Raw genomic sequence first — 19,848 nt, forward strand, 5'->3', positions numbered from 1 at the left:
CGTCTTAACAAAGCAAATGCTTTCTCCTATTTCCTCTGCATCAAAAAAAGAAGAAAAAAAAGCATTTGTTGGTGACGACAGTTAGACTCTCAGTTCATAGAGGCGAGGTGACACAAATCAAATAATGCAGATGAAATTGAGTTGTACAAGCTGGGAAGGATACCTCTTTGGAGTTTTGAACACGCACAGAAATTCATGATCTGTATTCCAAATAACTAAACTACGTTTGGTAACTTATTTGGGGCTCCCCTCCCACCCCCAGATGCAGGAAAAGTATTAAAAGAATGGTACAGAAATACCTATAAAATAATGAGCAATAGTTATTAAATTCAATCATTACTTATGAGAATGAATAATGTATACGAATGTTAAGTGAGGCATATTATACAGGTTTGAGAAGGTATTTGTAGGAAAACAGGCTGGTAGGTTCTGGATCAGATGCCTTCACGTGAACTCAGGTCAACACCGCACTCACTGACACTTCCTAGGAAAGAGGACAGCGGAGGAAAGGACCCCAGGGGCTCTCTGGGTGGTGACGATCACTTACCTTTAAGTGTCACCCAGTACTGTTTCCACTTCCTCCGAGCCACCAGCTCCAGCTTCCTTTCCTTCTGCAGAGTGACGAGGGGTTTGAAGAAGAGCCACCCGGCTTTGCGCACCACCCCCTGTTCCTTCTCAAAGAGCAGGTCCAGTTGCTCCAAAGAGCTGAGCGAATCGCTGCTGGATTCGGCGGTCTCTGTGGACGTTTCGAGGTTCTCCGTGTTGGTCCTGCTCATTTCCAGCTCTCGCATGAAATTCTCGTAAATGTTCTGTTGGAGGGGATCGCTGCCGATCGCGTGAGCGGATTCGCTTCTGTGGGACAGGATCTGAGCCGAGCCCCCTGACCACAGGGATGCAGATGCCTGGGAGGGTCCCTGCACGTCCACATTCAGCCCATCCGAGCGACTGTCGAAGTAGTCACTGCCCTCCTTGGATCTCGGCTCCTGTGAGCAACACAGATGACCACCCATCAGAGGTTACATATGACCAAAGCACCCCTTCCCCAATACGGCATGCGTGTTAATAGTGTGGTTTGCTAATACTACTGCTGCAAAGCAAGATTCTTTTTTTTTTTTCCTAATGCATCTTTAACCATCAAGTCTGCAAATCAGAAAGAATTATAGAAACAGTATTGCTCAACCCAACGTATAGCCTGTGGAATCAATGCTTAAAAAATGTAAACCAAATAACCCTGACTGTCCTAAATCTAACCCACAGTTAGCATCAATGAACTAGTATATTCAAAACACACTAGCGACGATTTCTGGACCGATCCTTCTTTGCTAATTGAGAATCAGTATCTTCCGGGAAAGAATTCGTCTTCTTGCAGTCTTGTTTTTCTTCTGGATCATTTTTAAGCTAAATTAGACAAGCACTAGTTCCAGACTCAAGGAGGGCGTGGTTTATACAAACTTTTCTTCCCCTCCCCACAGTGAACAGTCTCAGCTTCTCACCCCCTTCCAAGGTCTAGACACTGAGATCTCTAGCATCGTATTTTCCCTCTATGGACAGTGAAAACCACGCACCTGGGGTTCCTTATCCACAAAGGGTAGTGGTTACCAACTGTAGCTTTTACTTCGTAACAAATATTTTTTACTTTGGAATTCTTTCGTGAAAGGAATGTACTATTAATTCATTCACATTGTTTTATTTGAACATCTATTTTAAGCACTGGCAATACCAAAGCATGATTCTTTAATATTTATTCTGCCACAAAATCAGACACAGGCAGTTCTAAATAAAATTAATATTTATTCTAATAACCGCTGCCCCCCTTAGGACAACATGCACTGAACAGTGAATTGGCCATGTACAGAGATGAAAACACAAAGGTTTCCTCTAACGTCTAGATTAGAAGTCTAGACATTCAAGAAGAATAACTTGCATAGAGGCCATTCATTGGTCAATAGCAGTAAGGAAATTTTTCAGCAGAAAGTGAGCTAATTTATGACTTAAAAGACACTGACATTCCAAACTTACAGCTTAAATTAAGGTAACTCTGCAGAGAGACTCTAATACTCATCTACTCAGAGGCTAGTGGGTTTTCCTTCTCCATTAAAATAAAAAGGAGGGAAAACAGGATCAAGGACCATTGACTAAAGACCTTATTTTGAATATTCCCCTGTGTGGAGGGGTTTTCTTTTCAGAAACTTCATCCAGAAATCAAGTTGCAATTAGCTGCTATCTTTTGCAGGAAAATCATCAATAGAAAAGTGCTTCTAAACACCCAAGGGCTACAAGCAACTAAGCCCCAAACATAGCTGTTACTAATGAAAATATTATCTTCCGCTCTGTTTATATACTATGTCCCATAATCAGATTTATTTATACACTGATGCTTATGCAAGAACAGAGCAAATAAGCCAGCTGTGGTGAGTCACTTGGACAGGAAACTTTCAACATAGTTTAAGGGTTTTTTTTTTTTTTTTTTCAATTGTCACTTTGTTGCTCTTCAAAAGTTCTTAGGAGATGAAGGAATACTTCTAATTTAGCTAGTATTGACATTATTTCAGCTATAAATAGGAGTCTCTGACTCACAGCCCCAAAACACTGGGATTGCCTCTGGTACCCAGCTAGAGCTATAATGGGGTGTTTCAAACCAAGCAGAGCCCTGCCAGAGAAAGGCATCAAGTGGCAAACTTAAATGTAACCTGTTAGTACTCCTGACACTGTTCCTCATAAGAGGGAGACTTAAAGTCACAGCGCTAACTTCTAACTGTTCAACTGGAGCAACGCAAGACAAATTTTCCTCCTTGACAAATGGAGAAAGATCGCATTTTAGCATCCATAACTGATTCTTATACACAGACATGAACTTTCCTGGTCTCTAATAAATTTGTAAAGCTTCACATCTAGAATCCTAATAGCTAGTGACTCATTTTCAGGCTAATAGGAAGGAAGGAAGGAAGGAAGGAAGGAAGGAAGGAGAGGGAGAGAGAGAGGGAGGGAGGGAGGGAGGGAGGGAGGGAGGGAGGGAGGGAGGGAGGGAGGGAGGACAGTTCCTAAATAGTCAGAGCTGGATTTCCTGATCACTGTGTTATGGGTGTGAAACTAAGGTGCTATGTTAGACATGTACATAAAGAAGTCTGATTTCCATTTCCACCCCCACTGGATAATCGTAAACAATGGATAACATAACGATGACAAGAGCACTACAGCAAAGAGTAGAGAGGAATTCAAGAGATGTCACTAATTCCTTTGGAGCTAAAGGAAAACTCTTATCACCATTCCTCACTCTCTAGGAAAAAGTACCAAATTTACTATGTCATTCTTCGTATGCTATTGTCCTTTTCACAGTAATGGCCACTGGTCCTCTGCAGAAATTCCCTGTGACTATGTAGCCCTCAAAGGGCAGTGAGAGCCTAAAATTAAGATGGTCAGAAAGCCGGAGTCTCTGTGTCCTGAATCTCCTCTGTAAGAAACCCTGCAGCAGTAGTCACTGCTACCCCTCAAATATATCTGGTCCTCCCCTAGGGTACACGGCAGGACCATTCCCCACTCCCCACCCCCCTCCCTTGGAGTTAGGCAAGGCCACGTGGCTTGCTTTGGCCAATAAATGCAAACAGAGGTGAAACGTGTCACCCCTGAGTGGGAGCTTCAAAAGCCAACACACGGTTCTTTCTCCCTCTGCCACAGAGGCTTGCGGTGTGCCAGATGGTAACTGCTCTGTGGACCTGGGGTCCCAGAGAGGAACAATGCCGACCAGAGTTGCAGCTTGAATGAGACAAAGACTTCGCTTGCGCTAAACCTCAGAGAACTGCGGGCTTTTTGTTACCTCCGCATAACCTAGCCCACCCTGACTGACAGAATGGAAAGTTTACCCAGGACGGGAGCAAGGCCTCACAGGTCTCAGCAAGGCTGCATTAATGTGAATAGCTTACCAGCATCAAACACATGCCCTTCTACAGCACATGTGTGTTCCCTCCCCCTCCCTCTAGCTTTGAATAGTGTGATATTCTTTCTCAGCTATGTAAGTTTTTCCACTGATTCATCTGCTTTCAGGCTCTAACTCCCCAGAGTGGCTGAAAACCCTATAAAAAAAAGGACTGCTCTTTTTACGTCACTTTTTTCTACAAAGTCAAAACAAATATGTCTACCCATCATAGGAAGATTTTCCAAGCCTAAGCCCTGCTGGCATACAGAAGTCTGCGTGTGTAAGAGGATAAGCATTTGGTCCTTACTATAGTATTCTGTCACAAACTTTGCTCCTATGCACTGACTACATTTTTTAAGGATCCAAACTTTGTCTTCACGTTCAACTGTAAAAGAAAAACAAAGGCCAGGGCTTCCCTGGTGGCGCAGTGGTTGAGAGTCCGCCTGCCGATGCAGGGGACATGGGTTCGTGCCCCGGTCTGGGAAGATCCCACATGCCGCGGAGAGGCTGGGGCCGTGAGCCATGGCCGCTGAGCCTGTGCTCTGCAATGGGAGAGGCCACAACAGTGAGAGGGCCGCATACCACAAAAAAAAAAAAAAAAAAAAAAAAAAAAAAAAGGCCAGAGTTCCCTGGTGGCCTGGTGACTCGGGTTCAATCCCTCGTCAGGGAACTGAGATCCCAGAAGCTGCACGGTGCAGCCAAACAAAAAAAAAGAACAAAAAAGCAAAGGCGTGGCCAACGGAAGTGGCACACTTACCAAAAAAGTACATTTTGCTCACCTTTATAAATTATCGAAGTTTGACACAAGCAAAACTCAAAAGCTGCCTTCCTAGGCCACTTTTCAAAAATACAAGATAGTTTATTATCTTAATATTCAGTAACCCCAAAGTAATTACTAGTGGCTATCAACAGTACCTTGGCCATGCGGCTAGGTGGAAAACGCACACCTTTGAGCTTTAGCAGAAGTGGCTTTGGCCCTGGCTTCTCCCCTAATGAGCCATGTGTCTTCAAACTCCTTGAATATTAGTTTCTTCATTTTAAAATGAGAGGGAGTCCTTTCTAGCTATCACATTCAGATTCTTTGATCGTAACCCGTCTGTTCTTAACTACACAGGCTTACAGATCATCCAGTTAAATCTTTGGATGATACAGACTTGAAGGAGGTTCACTTCCCAGGGTGGCTGGGCAGCGAGGTCCTGCATGGGGCAGAATATGGTCAATTCACAGTGGCAAAGGGTCTGCTTTGGACCTGAATGGAAACGGAATGAGACACAGCAGAGCCGGGTGTAAGCCAGGCCACAAGCACAGATGAGAAACATGCAAATAAGAGATGTGGAGGAACAGGCTTAAGGGCCACAGGAGACGAGAGCTGAACACTAGTCGACAACACAACACTTGCATCAAAAAGACGGGAAAGCTGTCTGTGTGGGACTGCAGCTCCCCAGAAAGTAGGAGTTCTCTCTCCAATTACGCTTGACTGCTGTCAGTTGTTTGGGAAATGGCAGCTGAGAAAAAAAGGTCAAAGAAATCTCTACTACAGCACTTAGCAGTTTAGCATGAAGAAGTAACAAGTAAGGAGGGAGCAAATGACTATATTCAGGGGTATGAAGAGTTCTGTAATAGGACAACAGTCATCTATTCTTCGTCTCTGTGTAGAGGAGGAGAAAAGGGCACAAAGTACAATCTGGGGGCAGGGGGCATGCACCTCATACATAAGAAGGAAATAACTAATGGTAAATTTCATAGATCTGAAACAATCTGCTCAGGGAAGTTATTTTCTATCCCTAAAGCTCTATGCAATTTCATAAGTATATATCTATCTAGGATGGTTTAAATGCAATTCTACTAGAGACAAACTGGTCACTCAAATTTCCTTTAACAATCTGACTTATATTGAGTTAAAAAAACAAAACAAAACACTTTCTCCCTTCTATAAATGATTAAAAGTAAAAACAAACAAAGAGCAAGCAACTGAAAACCTAGAAATCCCGTTACCTAAGAAGGCAAACTATTACTTTCCTTCCTGATGTCGAAGTCATTTTGTTTCCCCCATTCAAACTTTATATGCCCATTAAAAGGGTTACTGTCATCATCATGATTCTTATTTTCTCAACATCATCATACTTTTGCTATTCCACGTACTTAGGTCAAGATGTTTTCAAAACTGTTAGCTGCCCCATGAGGAGGTGGTGAGATTATACATATAGATAGATCACCCACATTTTTTTTCCTGATGTACCAACTGAACAACAGGAATTTTAATTTCTCCAAAGTAATACTGAGCTCAGCAAGGCTACTCATCCAAAAATGACAACGATCTCTCTCTCTTCCTTTCTGTTTAGGCTTTAACAATGAGCTCTAGCAAAATACTCAGATAACCAATTCATTGGGGAAGTCTCTCCAACACTGTCTTTTCTAAGAACCGTTTGGCCAGGTCTTGGGATGCGGCCTGTGGGGTTCATACCAGAGTCCAGGAGACGAGACTGGACAGAATCCGGGAGACTGAAGTCGAGGGGTAAGAAGGAAAATGCACATCTGAAGCAAAAGGAAAGAAAGAAAACACACACGCACATACACCTGCAAACAAGATGTGCCGTGGCTTAGGCTAAACTCTTCACTCTCACGAGTTCATTCAAGCCTCAGGACACGCTCTGCAGTAGCTTCTTCTAACTTCCCCATTTTGCAGATAGAAAACAGAAGAGCATCTTTCCTGGCGCTCCAAGCCTGACTCACCTGGAGTCTTCTTTTCTTTCTGGAGAGGCTTCCCGTCCAGTCGCTGATGCGGCGCATCCTGGCTTTCAGGGTGTCCTTCTTGGAGGGCTCCTCGCTCAGGGCCCTGGACTTGCGGCAGGGAAGGGTGAAGGAGGCGAACTGCCCGGGCTCCCCGCGCTCCACGCGGGCCGGCACGTCTATGTCGGAGGCGAAGGAGACGCGGGCGCTGAGGCTGGCGCGCGTGCCCATGTAGTCGTCGGAGAGCCGCAGGGCCGCGGGTGCCAGGCTCCCCAGGGTGGCGTCCGGGTAGGGTTCCCGGAGGGACGAGAGGGAGGCGCTTTGGCTGAAAGGCTTTGGAGCATCCCTGGGCGGGAAGCCGGCGTGGAGGCCGGGCTCGGGCTCCGGTGTGCCGGGCGCCGCGAAGGAGCCCTCGGCCTCGCTGACCTCGCCGGCCGGGCCCCAGGGCGAGTCGTACCAGGAGGACTCGGAGCTGAGCGAGCTGCCCTTGCTGGAGCGCGGGCGCGCGACGGTGGCGGCGGCGGCGGTGGCGGCGGGGGAGGCGCGCGGGCTGGGCGGGGCGCCGGCCGAGTAGCGCAGGAGCCGCACGGGGCCGCCCGAGGCCCCCGGGGCCGCGGCGCTGTGCTGGCCGCCGCTGTGGAATTCCACCCGGAGGCACCCGTCCAGCTTGCCCAGTGTCTTGATAAGCACCCTGGGGCTCTTGCGGTCCTCGCTGGGAGGGGTGGACGCGACGCTCTGGTCCCTGCCGTAGCAGTTGAGAAGGTGCCCATTGCAGTCCCTCGAGGCCGCGTGGTTATCCGCCGGTGGGTGCCCGACGTAGTGGAAGCCGTTCTCGGGGGAGAAAGCAGCATCGTTGCCCTGGAAATCCGATGCCGAGGCATTTGTCCTGTGCTTGGAGTAGGCACTGCCTTTGGAGACTTTACACGAAGGGCCACCTGGTCGGGATGCATAAGGCTGATTGCTCTTGAAGTGAGAAAGGCAGCTTCGGGCCAGCGACCTGGACTTGTACCCGGCTCCGCTGCTTCCGTGACCCCATCCGTGCAATGACTTGTCATCCTTTGCATGAAGGCCACGGATTTTCAGGGAGCAAGGCTTTTGCTTAGCACCAGTAATAGTATTGCTATGATTTTTAGATCCTTGAAGGGTGTACTGACTCTCGGAGTTCCCCATTTTAACCTAAATTAAGAACAGTAGCATTGGTAAGACTCACGACCTAAATTACCTTCCACTATGACAGAACTTTCTAAAACTACGTTCTTCACATGACAAAGGAACCAAGCAACTTCTTTCTGAACCTGACACAACTCAGAGACGTAGGGACAAGAGTGACGTACGGAATTGGTTCTCCTCCTAAAATGCAGGTCATCAGCCAGATAAACAGTACTGCCCGCTCCTGTGCTGGTGATTTTAAGCGCACAATCTGCTGTCTGATGTTAATTCAGAAACTGAACAGGCATAGGAATCAGCTTAAGACAAGAGACCTCCTATAGGCGTGGTATTGGGAGGTTTTGAACCAATGATTCTTGAAGAGAAAAATGAGGGAAAAATATCTTTACTCTGTCACTCCAATATAATGATTTTTCAGTGACCACACAGATGTATTTTCATTATACATAAGCTACTGGAAGAGTTCATACCATACCCCAATATAAGTGATTACTGCTGAAAAATGACCACATTTGTAATAACATGACTCTGAGTACCATACTATGTTGGAACTTTCATGTACCACACAGAGTAGGATATCAAAAAGGATAAGGCCTAGAAGTTCTCAAAAACTAAACTGAGATGGAAAAAAGGGGAGGAAAATACAAGCTCTCATTTGGGACAGAAAAACATTTTAATGAACCATCTCTAGAGCTTTTCTAAAGACTTTCAGGGTTCTCACTTTAGGACCTGATGACAGAAAAAAGTCTGAAGCTGACTTGTTAGAATGTGGGTATTAAAAAAAAAAACGGTTAGATTCTTTCAATTCCCTTTAACACCCCAATTTGCTTAAGGAGTCTATTAGTTAAGCCAAATTCAAGGTGAAACTTGATCCAAACCTCCCCCCCCCCACCCCACCCTCAGTTTTTTATTTTAACCAGTATCACTGTTTGAGGCAAGTTGGAGGCGATGCTTCCACTCATGTCTCCAAATATATGTAGCAGGCTTTTCATTTTAATTCTTTTGTACCTAAGAACGTACAGCCACAAAATTCAAAAGGGCTGACGTTTCTTTGGTGACAATTATCAAACACAGTTTAAAACGCAAATAATGGGAACAAATAATTAAACCTTTACTAATCCCCTAAATCACAGTCACGCAACTAGACATGAACCGCAGCTCCCATGAGCAGGATTTACCTGCAGTCTGGTCTGTGCGCTGAGGGAGATTAATGGTCAGTCGACTTGACAGGGTCCTGGGAGCAAGGCAGCATGGTTAGCAAGTGAGAGGAGTGAGTCCATGAAATGATCCTGAAAAGCAGAAATAGGAGTAAACTCGGTCAAGCTTTAACACCCATTAAACGAAGGTTTCATGTCAGTTACCTGAAGAAACAACAGGTGCCCAGAATCCCTGTCAAAATAATAAATGGAATGTCTGTGAGCAGCCTGATCCATCGGGGTTGTTCGGAAGATGTGAAGGAAGCCAGGACCAACCCCTCCCCCACCCCTCCCCACCCCTCCCCACCCCCTCCCCCACCCCCCAACCTTGCAACGGCCTTTCACTCCACACAGTCTGCATTCAAATGTACGCCTTTGTTTCAGGGGAGAGCAGGTGAAAGTGCTGCCCTGAGTCATGGCTCATCTGTCACCACCGCTAGGAAAACAACTCACAGAAGCACCGTCCTGGTATGGCGAGAACGGGTCCCTGTTCCCCATTTGACGAAGCAGCAAAAACAAAACCCAAAATGTAGAGTCGCAGGGAAACAGCCCTTGGCTAAAATAATGCGGGTCAGAGAGGCAGACCCGGTGGATGAGATGAAAAGGTTTTCTCCAGCACCTGCTTGGGTCTCACTGCACAAGGCTAGAGGCAGGAAGCCCACCTTTGAGGGAAAGAGGAGGGGGGCTTGGGGTGCCGCCATCTGGCTGTGCTCATTGCCGGACACAAAGCCTTTACTTCCGCCACAGACAGAGCGAGCAGAGCAGTAAGGGGCCACTAGTGACTTTTTTCCTCTTAAAATTTTTATTTGTAATTGTGGTACAACACATGTAACATTTACCATCTGAACCAATTTCAAGTGTACAGACAGTAATGTGAAGCACGTTCACATCGTTAGGCAGTCCGTCTCCAGAATGCTTTTCATCTTGCAAAACTAAACCTCCTACATTAAACAACTCCCCACCTCCCCCTCTCCCCCCTCCCCCCAGCCCCTTGTAACAACCATTCTATTTTCTATGAATCTGATAGCTCCAGGCACATTATGGAAGTGGAATCATACAGGATTTGTTGTTTGTGACTGGCATATTTCACTTAGCATAATGTCTTCAAGGCTCACCCGTGTTGCAGCATGCATCAGAATTTCCTCCCTTTTTAAGGCTGAATAATATTCCATTGTATGTGTACACAATTCGTTTATCCACTCATCTGTAAATGGATACCTGGAGACTGCTTTCTACCTCTTGGCCACTGTGAATAATGCTGCTGTGAACACAGGTATACAAATATCTCTTCAATACTCTGCTTTTACTTCCTTTGGGTATATACCCAGAAATGGAATTGCTGGATCATATGGTAATTCTAGTTTTCATTTTTCAAGGAGACACCATACTGTTTCCCATAGCAGCGGCACCATTTTACATTCCCACCAACAGTTCACAGACTTCTAATTTCTTTACATCTTCACCAATACTTGTGATTTTCTATTTGTTTTATATAGTGGCCAACCTACAGTAATGAGATGATATCTTACTGTGGTTTTGATTTGCATTTCCCTAATGATTAGTGATGTTGAGCATTTTTTCATGGTTTATTAGCCACTTGTATAGCTTCTTTGGAGGGTTCGATGGTGACTTTTAAAGTTCATGAAGCACTAGCACGGGAACTAAGTGTGTCCAGTGAGGCCAAAGACACAAGTCTATCTGGGACGATCCACACACACACATTTTAAATTGAAAAAAACATTTTTTAATGTCAAAGATTTCCCACTTAGGCATCAGCAGGAGATCTAACAGCCTTTATAAAGACTGAGGCCAGCATCTAACTAACAAGGTCTGAAATGGTACCTACTACGTTACTGACCACACCTTCCCGTGGGCAGCTCTCCCATACATCTAAAAGGCAGAAGAGCCACTGGTTGAGCTGCCACTAAAAAGTGGCCCCCGTGATACCTGACACGGGAGCTAGAACACAAGAACCCCACCTTTTGAAACTTCAAAACCTGAGTTGTCTGTCTTTTCTCAGCTACACTCTTTTAACACAGGAACTAAAAGTGGCCAGAGAAGCTCCCAGCTGCCGGGTCTGAGACCTCACACAATAAGCTGATGGGCGTGAGCCTTTGTGTTTGTGTACTTTCATCAAGACCAAGGTCTAGGGATGACCCACAGGTGAAAGTCTCCTGGGCGGCTCTTTGTCAGGCCCTTCTGATCCCAGATCACGTGCCCAAAGACGAGCGCACACAGCACTGGCTTAAGGCCCCCAACCCAGCGGCATAACGCTGCCGCTGAGGGAGGGTCCCGCTGGGCCAGCCGCTCAAGGACACACAAAGACAGGGGTTCAAAGGTGCAGCATGGCTCAGGGTTGTAAGTTTATGCCCCAGCAGCAGATTGTAACCTCAACTTGTCTTACTCCTTGTGAAGTTAAATAGCTTAATTTAAAATTTCATGTCCTATTTTAAAACACATAGCCCTGAACCCTGTCCTTTCTGAGGTTGCTGTTCATTAAGGCCTGCAACTTTGGGGCTCACGGAAGCATTTAATAAACACCTGTTGAATTGAATGAAAGCAATTTCACCTGTTAGAAGGTTGATCTGGGCACAAACTAAGAGCAGGAATCATCCCAACAGGATCTGGCTGAAAGACTGATGTATTAATCCATGAGGCGATGTCTCAGTAATTAACACAGTACTGCCTGGAGAAAAGCCGAAAGGCAGATACAACATGCAATGTGACACGTGGACGATGCTGACCAGCTGTTCAACACCCCTAGTCAATCAATCCCACAAAAGGAAAACAGCCTTAAACCGTAGCAAGAAGAATGTATCTAATATTTATGAGGAATTTATTGACAGAGAAGGGTAATCTCTGAGGGAAACTTTAGATCTGTCCCTGAGGAGTTTGGCAAATTGAACTGCTATTTATCTGTCATACTTCAGCTGTGATTTTTTTGTCTGAAAGCAAGAGAATAAACAGGTCAGGTTTTCTGCAAGCCCGACTCTCTGAACTTTTACTAAGGGAATTTTATGGTATTCAAGTTAAAAAAAAATTTTTATTGATAGAAAGCAGGCTGACAGTATCAAAATAACAGATTTCCTGTGAAATTTTTTAAAAAGAAAAGAAATAGCTAAAAGCCCCCAAGAGAAAAAAGCATGCACACTGGTACACTAACCTGCAGTAATACATCAGGTACGCTAACGTACAAGGCCCACAGCTGACCCAGAGAAAATTTACGTGCGTTACTCAGGAATAAATGAGAGGGTGCTAAGACTGTGTGGACTTCACAAATATTCTATGCTGTGTGTACACTTTTTTTACAATTATTTTTTATTTATTGAATACTTATAATAAAATATTGGCATTTTAAAAAATTGATCACCATCTCCTGAACCTAAAAACAACCCTTGTCTTTTGTTTTCTACATTCCCTTCCAATCCCCAATCTAATGAATGTGCTATGTAGCTTTTTAAGCTAAAATCACAAACAAGAATGGAAGTTTTTTTCCTTTTTTTTTTTAAATTCAAGTCTAGTTGATTTACACTGTTGTGTTAGTTTCAGGTGTACAGCAAAGTCATTCATATACATATGATTCAGTTATATATATGTATTTATATGTATATATGTATATATCTCACATATACCTTCTTTTTCAGATTCTTTTCCCTTATTCTTTATTACAAAATATTGAGTATAGTTCCCTGTGCTATACAGTAGGTCCTTGTTATCTATTTTATATATAGTACTGTGTACATGTTAATCCCAAACTCCTAATTTAAACTTTTTAAAATTGCAATCAATTACCACCCCAGAAATGTCCAGCAATGTGGAGGAATTCCACAAATACGTCATCAGAATCCCAGCAGCCACTGTGACCTACTGAACCTCACAGCAGGAAACTTTTAGGAGGAAATTCAAGATTTACCTTTTCTTCACTTGCCGTGAGCTTGGCCTTGAACTGATGTGTCAGACTGGCAAATTCTCTGCTTCCACATAATATAGAGTTCAGAGCAAAGGAAACTAAAATCCTCCAACTCTGCTTGGTCTCCGCCTGTGCCGGCTGCCCAGATGGAGCAACTACAGGGAAATCAGAGACAACCCGAGCAGGCCAGATGGGGCTGTGCGGAGGGCTGGGGGCTGACTGGTGATGGCAAGCAGAACGGAGGCGTGGGGACACGGAACAAAAGCCAGACTTACGCCTTGGCGAGGCAGTTAAGGGGAGCTCAACAAGATACCAACAAGGCTTCTCACGTAATTTTAGAAAGATTTTTATACTGAAAGAGGAGCCTCATCATTGGACAAGACAAACATTTCAGATAGTGATAAGAGCTGGAAAAAAGATAAGAAAAGGACTAACCATTAATCATAACAATATCTACTTGGTTCCTTTTACTGAGGGGTGGGAGGCTGAGGGGAGCTTCACTCATTAAGGAGACAAATCTCAGAATCCTTGTCTGGTTTGTGTCACAGAACTTGGGTTTAAGACCTGCTTCCAGCTCTTAAATAACATGTGAGTTTTAGGTCGAACTACTTATGCTTTCTGAATCTCTTTTTCCCCATTTGCAACTTGAGGATAAAAATATCTGTCCTACCTACTTCATGGATAGAGAATCAGGTGTGGAAATATATGTGAAACCACCTAAAAAACTGTGAAACACAAATATACAGTACTATTATTAATTTTTAGTGATAAATTTAACTTGGTGTACTATGATATCGGATCTTATAACAGTCTGCTGTTTCACTTTATTAACTATTAATCAGTACATTAATTATTACATGTTTATTATATAAATTTGGAACTTTCCAAGTTCCATTGTTAGCACTGATCTTGATCAATTCCCCAATAGTTACAGCATATAAAACTATCTAACTTGCCACACGTGTCAAATGTCAACAGAAACAATGACACAAATCATGTACTTGTATTATTACATGCTAGAAAGTGTAGAAATGTAACCTAAGTGTTCACTGAACAGCTGGCGAATCTCGGCCACGGCGATGTTGGTCCCCAGGGGACATTTGGCAATATCTAGAAACATTTTTGGTTGTCACGCTGGGGCGCTGGCATCGAGCAGGTAGAGTTCAGAGATGCTAAAGATCTTACAACGCACAGGACAGTCCCCACAATAAATAATTACTTGACTCCATACGTCATTAGTGTTGAGGCTGAGAAACCCTGCCTTAAAATGTTACTGCCTGTCTCAGTAAAAACACTAAAATACAAGAACAAATATGCCGGAAAATCTAAAACCAAAGCATTCAAACTCTGTCAAGGACCCAAACTTACTAACAAACTCTGTAAATACAGCCTGAAGCTGCTTCTCCCATCTTGCCTCAAGGAAGCGCACTCCAAATGCACCGATACCCGGACTTGAAGGAGCTCATTTCTAATCATAAGAAAACTTGAACCCAATTTGTATGAAGAGGCAGGAGAAAGGAACATCTGGTCTCCATAGGAATAGTGCTGAGGGAGCGTAACCCTTATAAATAAAGTGGGCAGAAAGCGGGCTGCTGCTAAGGGCGTCAAAAGCTAAGTAGCCATTGTGGAGCCCCATTGGGTCTATTTCAATTCAGCAGGATTCCTTCCAAATGCATATTAACAGATGAAAAGACAAACCAATCTGCAGAAGGGATGCCTAACAGGACCTCAGTCGACAAACACGGCTGGTATTCAGCAGGGGAAAAGCAATAAATTCCACAGAGACAATAGCCCAGCTTTCTGCAGAGCACATCACCTCAGTAAGCCAATTTCTCACAAGCAGGGTCTCAGCACTCACACCTGTTTTCATAAAAAAAAAAACTTGAACATCTGCAGCACTGCTTACAGAAGTGTTTGTCCAAGGGTTCATGATGCATTGTTGGCTCATGAAATTCATTTAATGATTTAATACCAGTATTTTCAAAGGAACAGAATAGAATAGGAATGGAGCAGAGACTATAATAAAATAGAAAATAGAGAATTGTATCCCAATAATGGTAAAAATTGTTCTATGACATTAGAATTTTTTGTGTGCTTGTATGTTTGCCTGTATACTGGGTGGTGAAGTAAAATTATATCTCCTTGAGTAACGGTCTGAAAAAAGAACTTGAAAACAATGACTTAGAAAACCGCAAGTAGCAGTTTCATCAGAATGGCACATCCATTCTAATAAGACCCAAGGACAACCCAAGTCTAGAGCGTCTTGAAACATCCAAACGATCATCACCCAAGGCAAACACTTCAGCTAGAAGAAGAAGAGCGAGAGAGAAAAGGACTCTCCGTTATTGATGTGCAGTTCTGGGCACCACATGTGACGTCCCCACCCTTCTGCAGGCTACAGATTAAGAGGAACTTTCCTTGGACATTCAGACCCTTCCTATGAAAGTTAAAAATGACCCCATAAAGAAGTCAGCCAAAGAACTGTGTCTTGAGGATGTGTGAGATTCTGCGAGATGGAGACAGAAAAGGACATTCCAAGGAATAGAAAATGGCAATCCAAAGACACGGGCGGCTCCAGGACCACTTGCTGAATCCGTATGTGACTGAATCAACAAGTGAACTAAGCAGAGAAAGCCCCCAGCTTGCTCAGGAGAGGTGACAAGGGCAGCAGGGGCTGAGCACAAGTGTCAGGGGTAACGTTGAGAGAGACGAGGAGGAAGAGGTAAGAGGGGAAGGAGGGATGAGGGAGAGGAGGCTGGGGGAGACCTTGCCTGTCCCTGCCCATCACCTTCGCGCCCTCCCCACTGTCCCCAGGAGCACCACACATGAGCCGTCTCCTAGGGACACTCTGGGACACCATCTGGGAAGGAGTCCACAGTAATCAGTAGCTCGAAGCCCAGCGTGGGAGGCAGCGTTGGCAAAAGAAGAAAATGTCCTTAGTGTTCGCAGAAACTTGGGAACTGATGTGAAATAAGAGTTCCACTCACCAACTCAACTTGAATTTCCGCAGACCCGCCTATACATCCACCCGTGTGCTGGGCACTGGAGAGAAACAAGAGTGATATATGATCTGATCCCTTCCCCAGAGGGGCTTATCAGCTTGTGTAGGAAGGGGGAGCAATGATTAACAGGAAAACATTTGCAGAATCAATAAGCGAGTTTACAACAACTTTAACAGCATTGAGTTTATGAGAGACGTGGTGAGACCAACAGTCCCACAAATATTACTGGTATGTTTCTGGAATGTCAGTGAGTTGAGAGGCCCAGCTACCTCTGAGCCATCACAGAAACTGAAAATATTTCAGGGGTTTTTTAAAAATCAACTTTTCAATAAAAATTACAGAACTAACATAGTCTAAAATAAAACCATCCATGTAAAGATAAAACTTTTTTATTTTTCTTTCAAAAATTATCAAAATGCATCTCATACATTTTCATCCCTGCTCTTTCTAACACAGTAGCACGGAATTTTTTTTTTTTTTTTAAGTATCAAATGTTGGGACTTCCCTGGTGGCACAGTGGTTAAGAATCCGCCTGCCAATGCAGGGAACACAGGTTTGAGCCCTGGTCCGGGAAGACCCACAAGCTGCAGAGCAACTAAGCCCATGCACCACAACTACTGAACCTGCACTCAAGAGCCACAGCTACAGAGCCCACGCACCACAACTACTGAAGCTCGTGTGCTTAGAGCCCATGCCCCGCAACAAGAGAAGCCACCGCAATGAGAAGCCTGCACACCGCAATGAAGAGTAGCCCCGGCTCGCCGCAACTAGAGAAAGCACGCGCACAGCAACAAAGACCCAACACAGGCAAAAATAAATTAATTAATTAAATAAAAATAAATTTATTTTAAAAAATCGCTGACATTAAAAATATATATATATCAAATGTTGAGTCCCACTCTGCATTTTCTCCCAAGTGTACTTCGAGTCTTATCCACAATTTGGCCAACAGCGGGGTCTCTACAGACCTTATACTGCTTTGGTGACGGCTGGAACCAAAGATGCACAAGATTCAAAATGCTCAGCATGACTTTTAAATAACCCTCTTTTGTAACTTGGGATTCAAAATGGTTTGCATGACTTTTAAATAACCTCTCTTTTTTAACTTTTAGGAACATGAGCCATTCCACAACAAGCAAATTCAGACATGGGTAGGCACCTCCCAAGCTTCACACCAAGAGGAAAACAGAAGACCATGCATTGGAATCCCAGGCTATAACCACATGGCTTCTCACGGGCTCGGAGACCTGTCTGTAAGGCACGTGCTTCAGTAAATCAGAAGCAGGCATCGCACTCCTAAACCTCAGTCGTGTTCCGTGAACAAAATACACTGCGGTCACTGTACCAGGTTATTCTTAGCAAAGTATTTCTTCATTATATACTGTTCCACTTAAGTTAAAAAATGAACAGGCTTAAAGCACACATTTTTCCCCTCATTTAAACAGGGGCTTTCCTCACCCTCATAAATGTGTAACTATTTTCCTTCCATTCGGCTTGTAGCCTGATTGAAGCCTTCATTTCTATAGGTCTACGTCTTAAAGCCACAATATAAGTTGTTCTTGGGCCTGAAGGTAAAATTAAACCAATCACTGCTGAACTTTTCCATAAATCATACATTATTCAAAATAAACCTGATTAGATTTTAGCTAGTAACTTTACAGAAACTTTCGGGGGGAAAAAAAAAAAAGAATAGCATTAGTACGTATAGTTTAAATTTCATAATTCACAGGAATTGAAAAGTTTTGATACCTCAAGTAGATGGGCATGCAGAGAGACAGGGAATAAGGATTTAATATGTCCTGAGATGCTGTGTGCCAGGGCTACCCAGGGCACAAGAACCCCAAGAGCTTAGCTAATCATCCCTGTTTTATAGGAAAGGAAATGTTAGCCTCCAGGGATTAAATAATTTGACCAAGATCCCGAAGGGGCAAAGGTAGAAATCCAACCTGGATTTCTTTAATTTTTAAAAAAATATATGTATTTACATCAATACAATTTTAAATGTTTCTGTGCTTTTTAAACCTGAAAACATCCCGTATCTTTTTTTAAAAAGTACAATCTAACTTTCAGTTTCCTCCTTCAGAAGAATGACTGGGATCCACGCCCCTTTCATAAATACCTTTCCCCAGAGGTATCCGTTCTCCAAGCAGCAAAGGCTTCCACAGCTGGGGATGGGAACATGATAAAATGAAAAACTGCAATTTTAAGTTAACTAAGGAGCCGGAAGTTTAAAATGTAGTTATTCTGTTCTGCTGCTTTGCAACAACATTGCACAAATGAGAGCTTTTTTTTCTTGATAGTTTAAGCTACATGGTCATTATTCTAAGTATCAAGACCATAGAATAACCAAGGGGAATCTTCCTGAAGTTTCCACTTCATCTAATGCTAAGTAATTTAAACACTGTTGCCATAATAAAGAAACATAGATCACAAAGTAAAATATAAAATTTACATTTTGAGCTAAAACACAGGCAGTCAATGATATTTAGCACTTACATTAGGTTGCTTTAGCCACCTCATCGGGTATCCTAAGGAGGATATACTTCCATTGAATAATGTGACAAATGTTTCCTGAGCAACTAGTCTGTGCTAGAACTGTTCTGGGCCCTGGGATACAGCAATAAATACACCTTCCCCCCAAAAAAAAATTCCTTTCATGGAGCTTATATTATAGTGGGGAGACTGAACGATAAACCAAGAAGGTAAGTAAATTATATATTAGAAGGCGATTAAGTACTTTAGCAAAAAAATAAAGGGGGAAGGGGGAAACAGGCAATGTCGGGAGAGGGGAGCTATAGGTCTAGAAAGCGGAGCAGAGAAGTCCTCATGACTGGTGACATTTAAGCAAGGACTTGCTGGAGGGGAGAACATGCGGATTCTGGGGAAAGAAAGAGCCTCTGAAGCAGAGGACAGAAGGTACAAATGCCCAGATTGGTGGACAGGCAGGAAGTCAGCTCGGCTAGAGCAGGAGCCGTCAGAGGGGACAAGGAACCAGTGGGCGCAGCCCGAAGGGACACTGTATGGGCTCTGGCTTTCACACTGAGATGGCAAGTCGTGATTAGAGGGCTGTGAATAGAGACGGCTCATCATGGGGCATATGTCAAGAGGACCCCTGCAGCTGCCCTGAGGATCTGGACTGCTGGCAGCAAGGGGGAAGCCAGGGCCTGTTGGGCTGGGAGGATAATTCACATGAGAGGTGATGTGGGTGGGGCTCAGGTGGGAGGGTTAGGAGTCTGGAGACAGGTGAAGGGAGAGCCAATGGAGTCTCAGGTGGTTGGGAGTGAGCGGTGACAGGTCAAGGACGACACCACGATCCTCAGACCAAGCCACTGGGAGAATGGGAAGGGCAGAGCAGAGCGGGCTTGGGAGGAGGAGAAGGGGGTGGGGTCTGCTTTTGTCAGGTGGGAGATGCCCACTGGACATCAAGGTGGCAACGCTGAGTAGACACTGGGATTTAGGAGCCTAGAGTTCCAGGGAGAGATGGGCCTGAGGTACAAATTTTCTATCACCCACGTGAAGATGGTATTTAAAACATACACTGGATGAGCCCCCCGAGGGAATAAGTAAACAAAGGGAAGAGAAGAGGCCCAAAGAGGCCCGGTGGTGCTCCAACACCAAGAGGCCAAGAAATAAGGAGAAACAGGAAGAGCGGTCGGTCAGTGGATCCAATTAAGAGGAAACCAAGAAAATAGGTTGCTGACAAAGCCCACTGAGAAAAGGCTTTTCAGGGAGGAGATCATGAGCAAGGACCAAGTGCTTCTGGTACTTCATGGAACAAGGACTGAGACAGAGCCCTGGACTCAGCCCCGTGCAGGCTATCGGTGAACTTGACCGGAGCAGAGTCCAGGTGGAGAAAGCTGGGCTGGAGTGAGTCTGAGGCCCATGAAATTGAAGATGGTGAACAGAGATAACTCGTCAAGGAGCTTTACT

The 19,848-nt window shown here is 44.4% G+C and overlaps 1 protein-coding gene across 10 annotated transcripts in view; it reads right to left on the reverse strand.

The window, feature by feature from the left end:
- Nucleotides 1–19,848, reverse strand: part of TIAM2 (TIAM Rac1 associated GEF 2) — a 240,784-nt gene that overhangs the window by 109,254 nt on the left and 111,682 nt on the right. For 9 of the 10 annotated variants that reach the window (XM_027082692.1, XM_027082682.1, XM_027082675.1 and 6 more), the window contains 3 exons: nt 8,989–9,099; nt 6,647–7,819; nt 548–983 (listed from right to left, as the gene is read on the reverse strand). In XM_027082692.1, coding sequence (XP_026938493.1) covers nt 548–983; nt 6,647–7,813 — 1,603 coding nt within the window. In that variant the 5' untranslated portion in view covers nt 7,814–7,819; nt 8,989–9,099. The remainder of the gene's footprint in view (nt 1–547; nt 984–6,646; nt 7,820–8,988; nt 9,100–19,848) is intronic. The other variant, XM_027082702.1, reaches the window with a different exon arrangement.

This window comes from Aethalodelphis obliquidens, unplaced genomic scaffold (assembly GCF_003676395.1).
Source record: "Aethalodelphis obliquidens isolate GAN/ISIS:26980383/991018 unplaced genomic scaffold, ASM367639v1 scaffold3, whole genome shotgun sequence".
Taxonomy (NCBI): domain Eukaryota; kingdom Metazoa; phylum Chordata; class Mammalia; order Artiodactyla; family Delphinidae; genus Aethalodelphis; species Aethalodelphis obliquidens.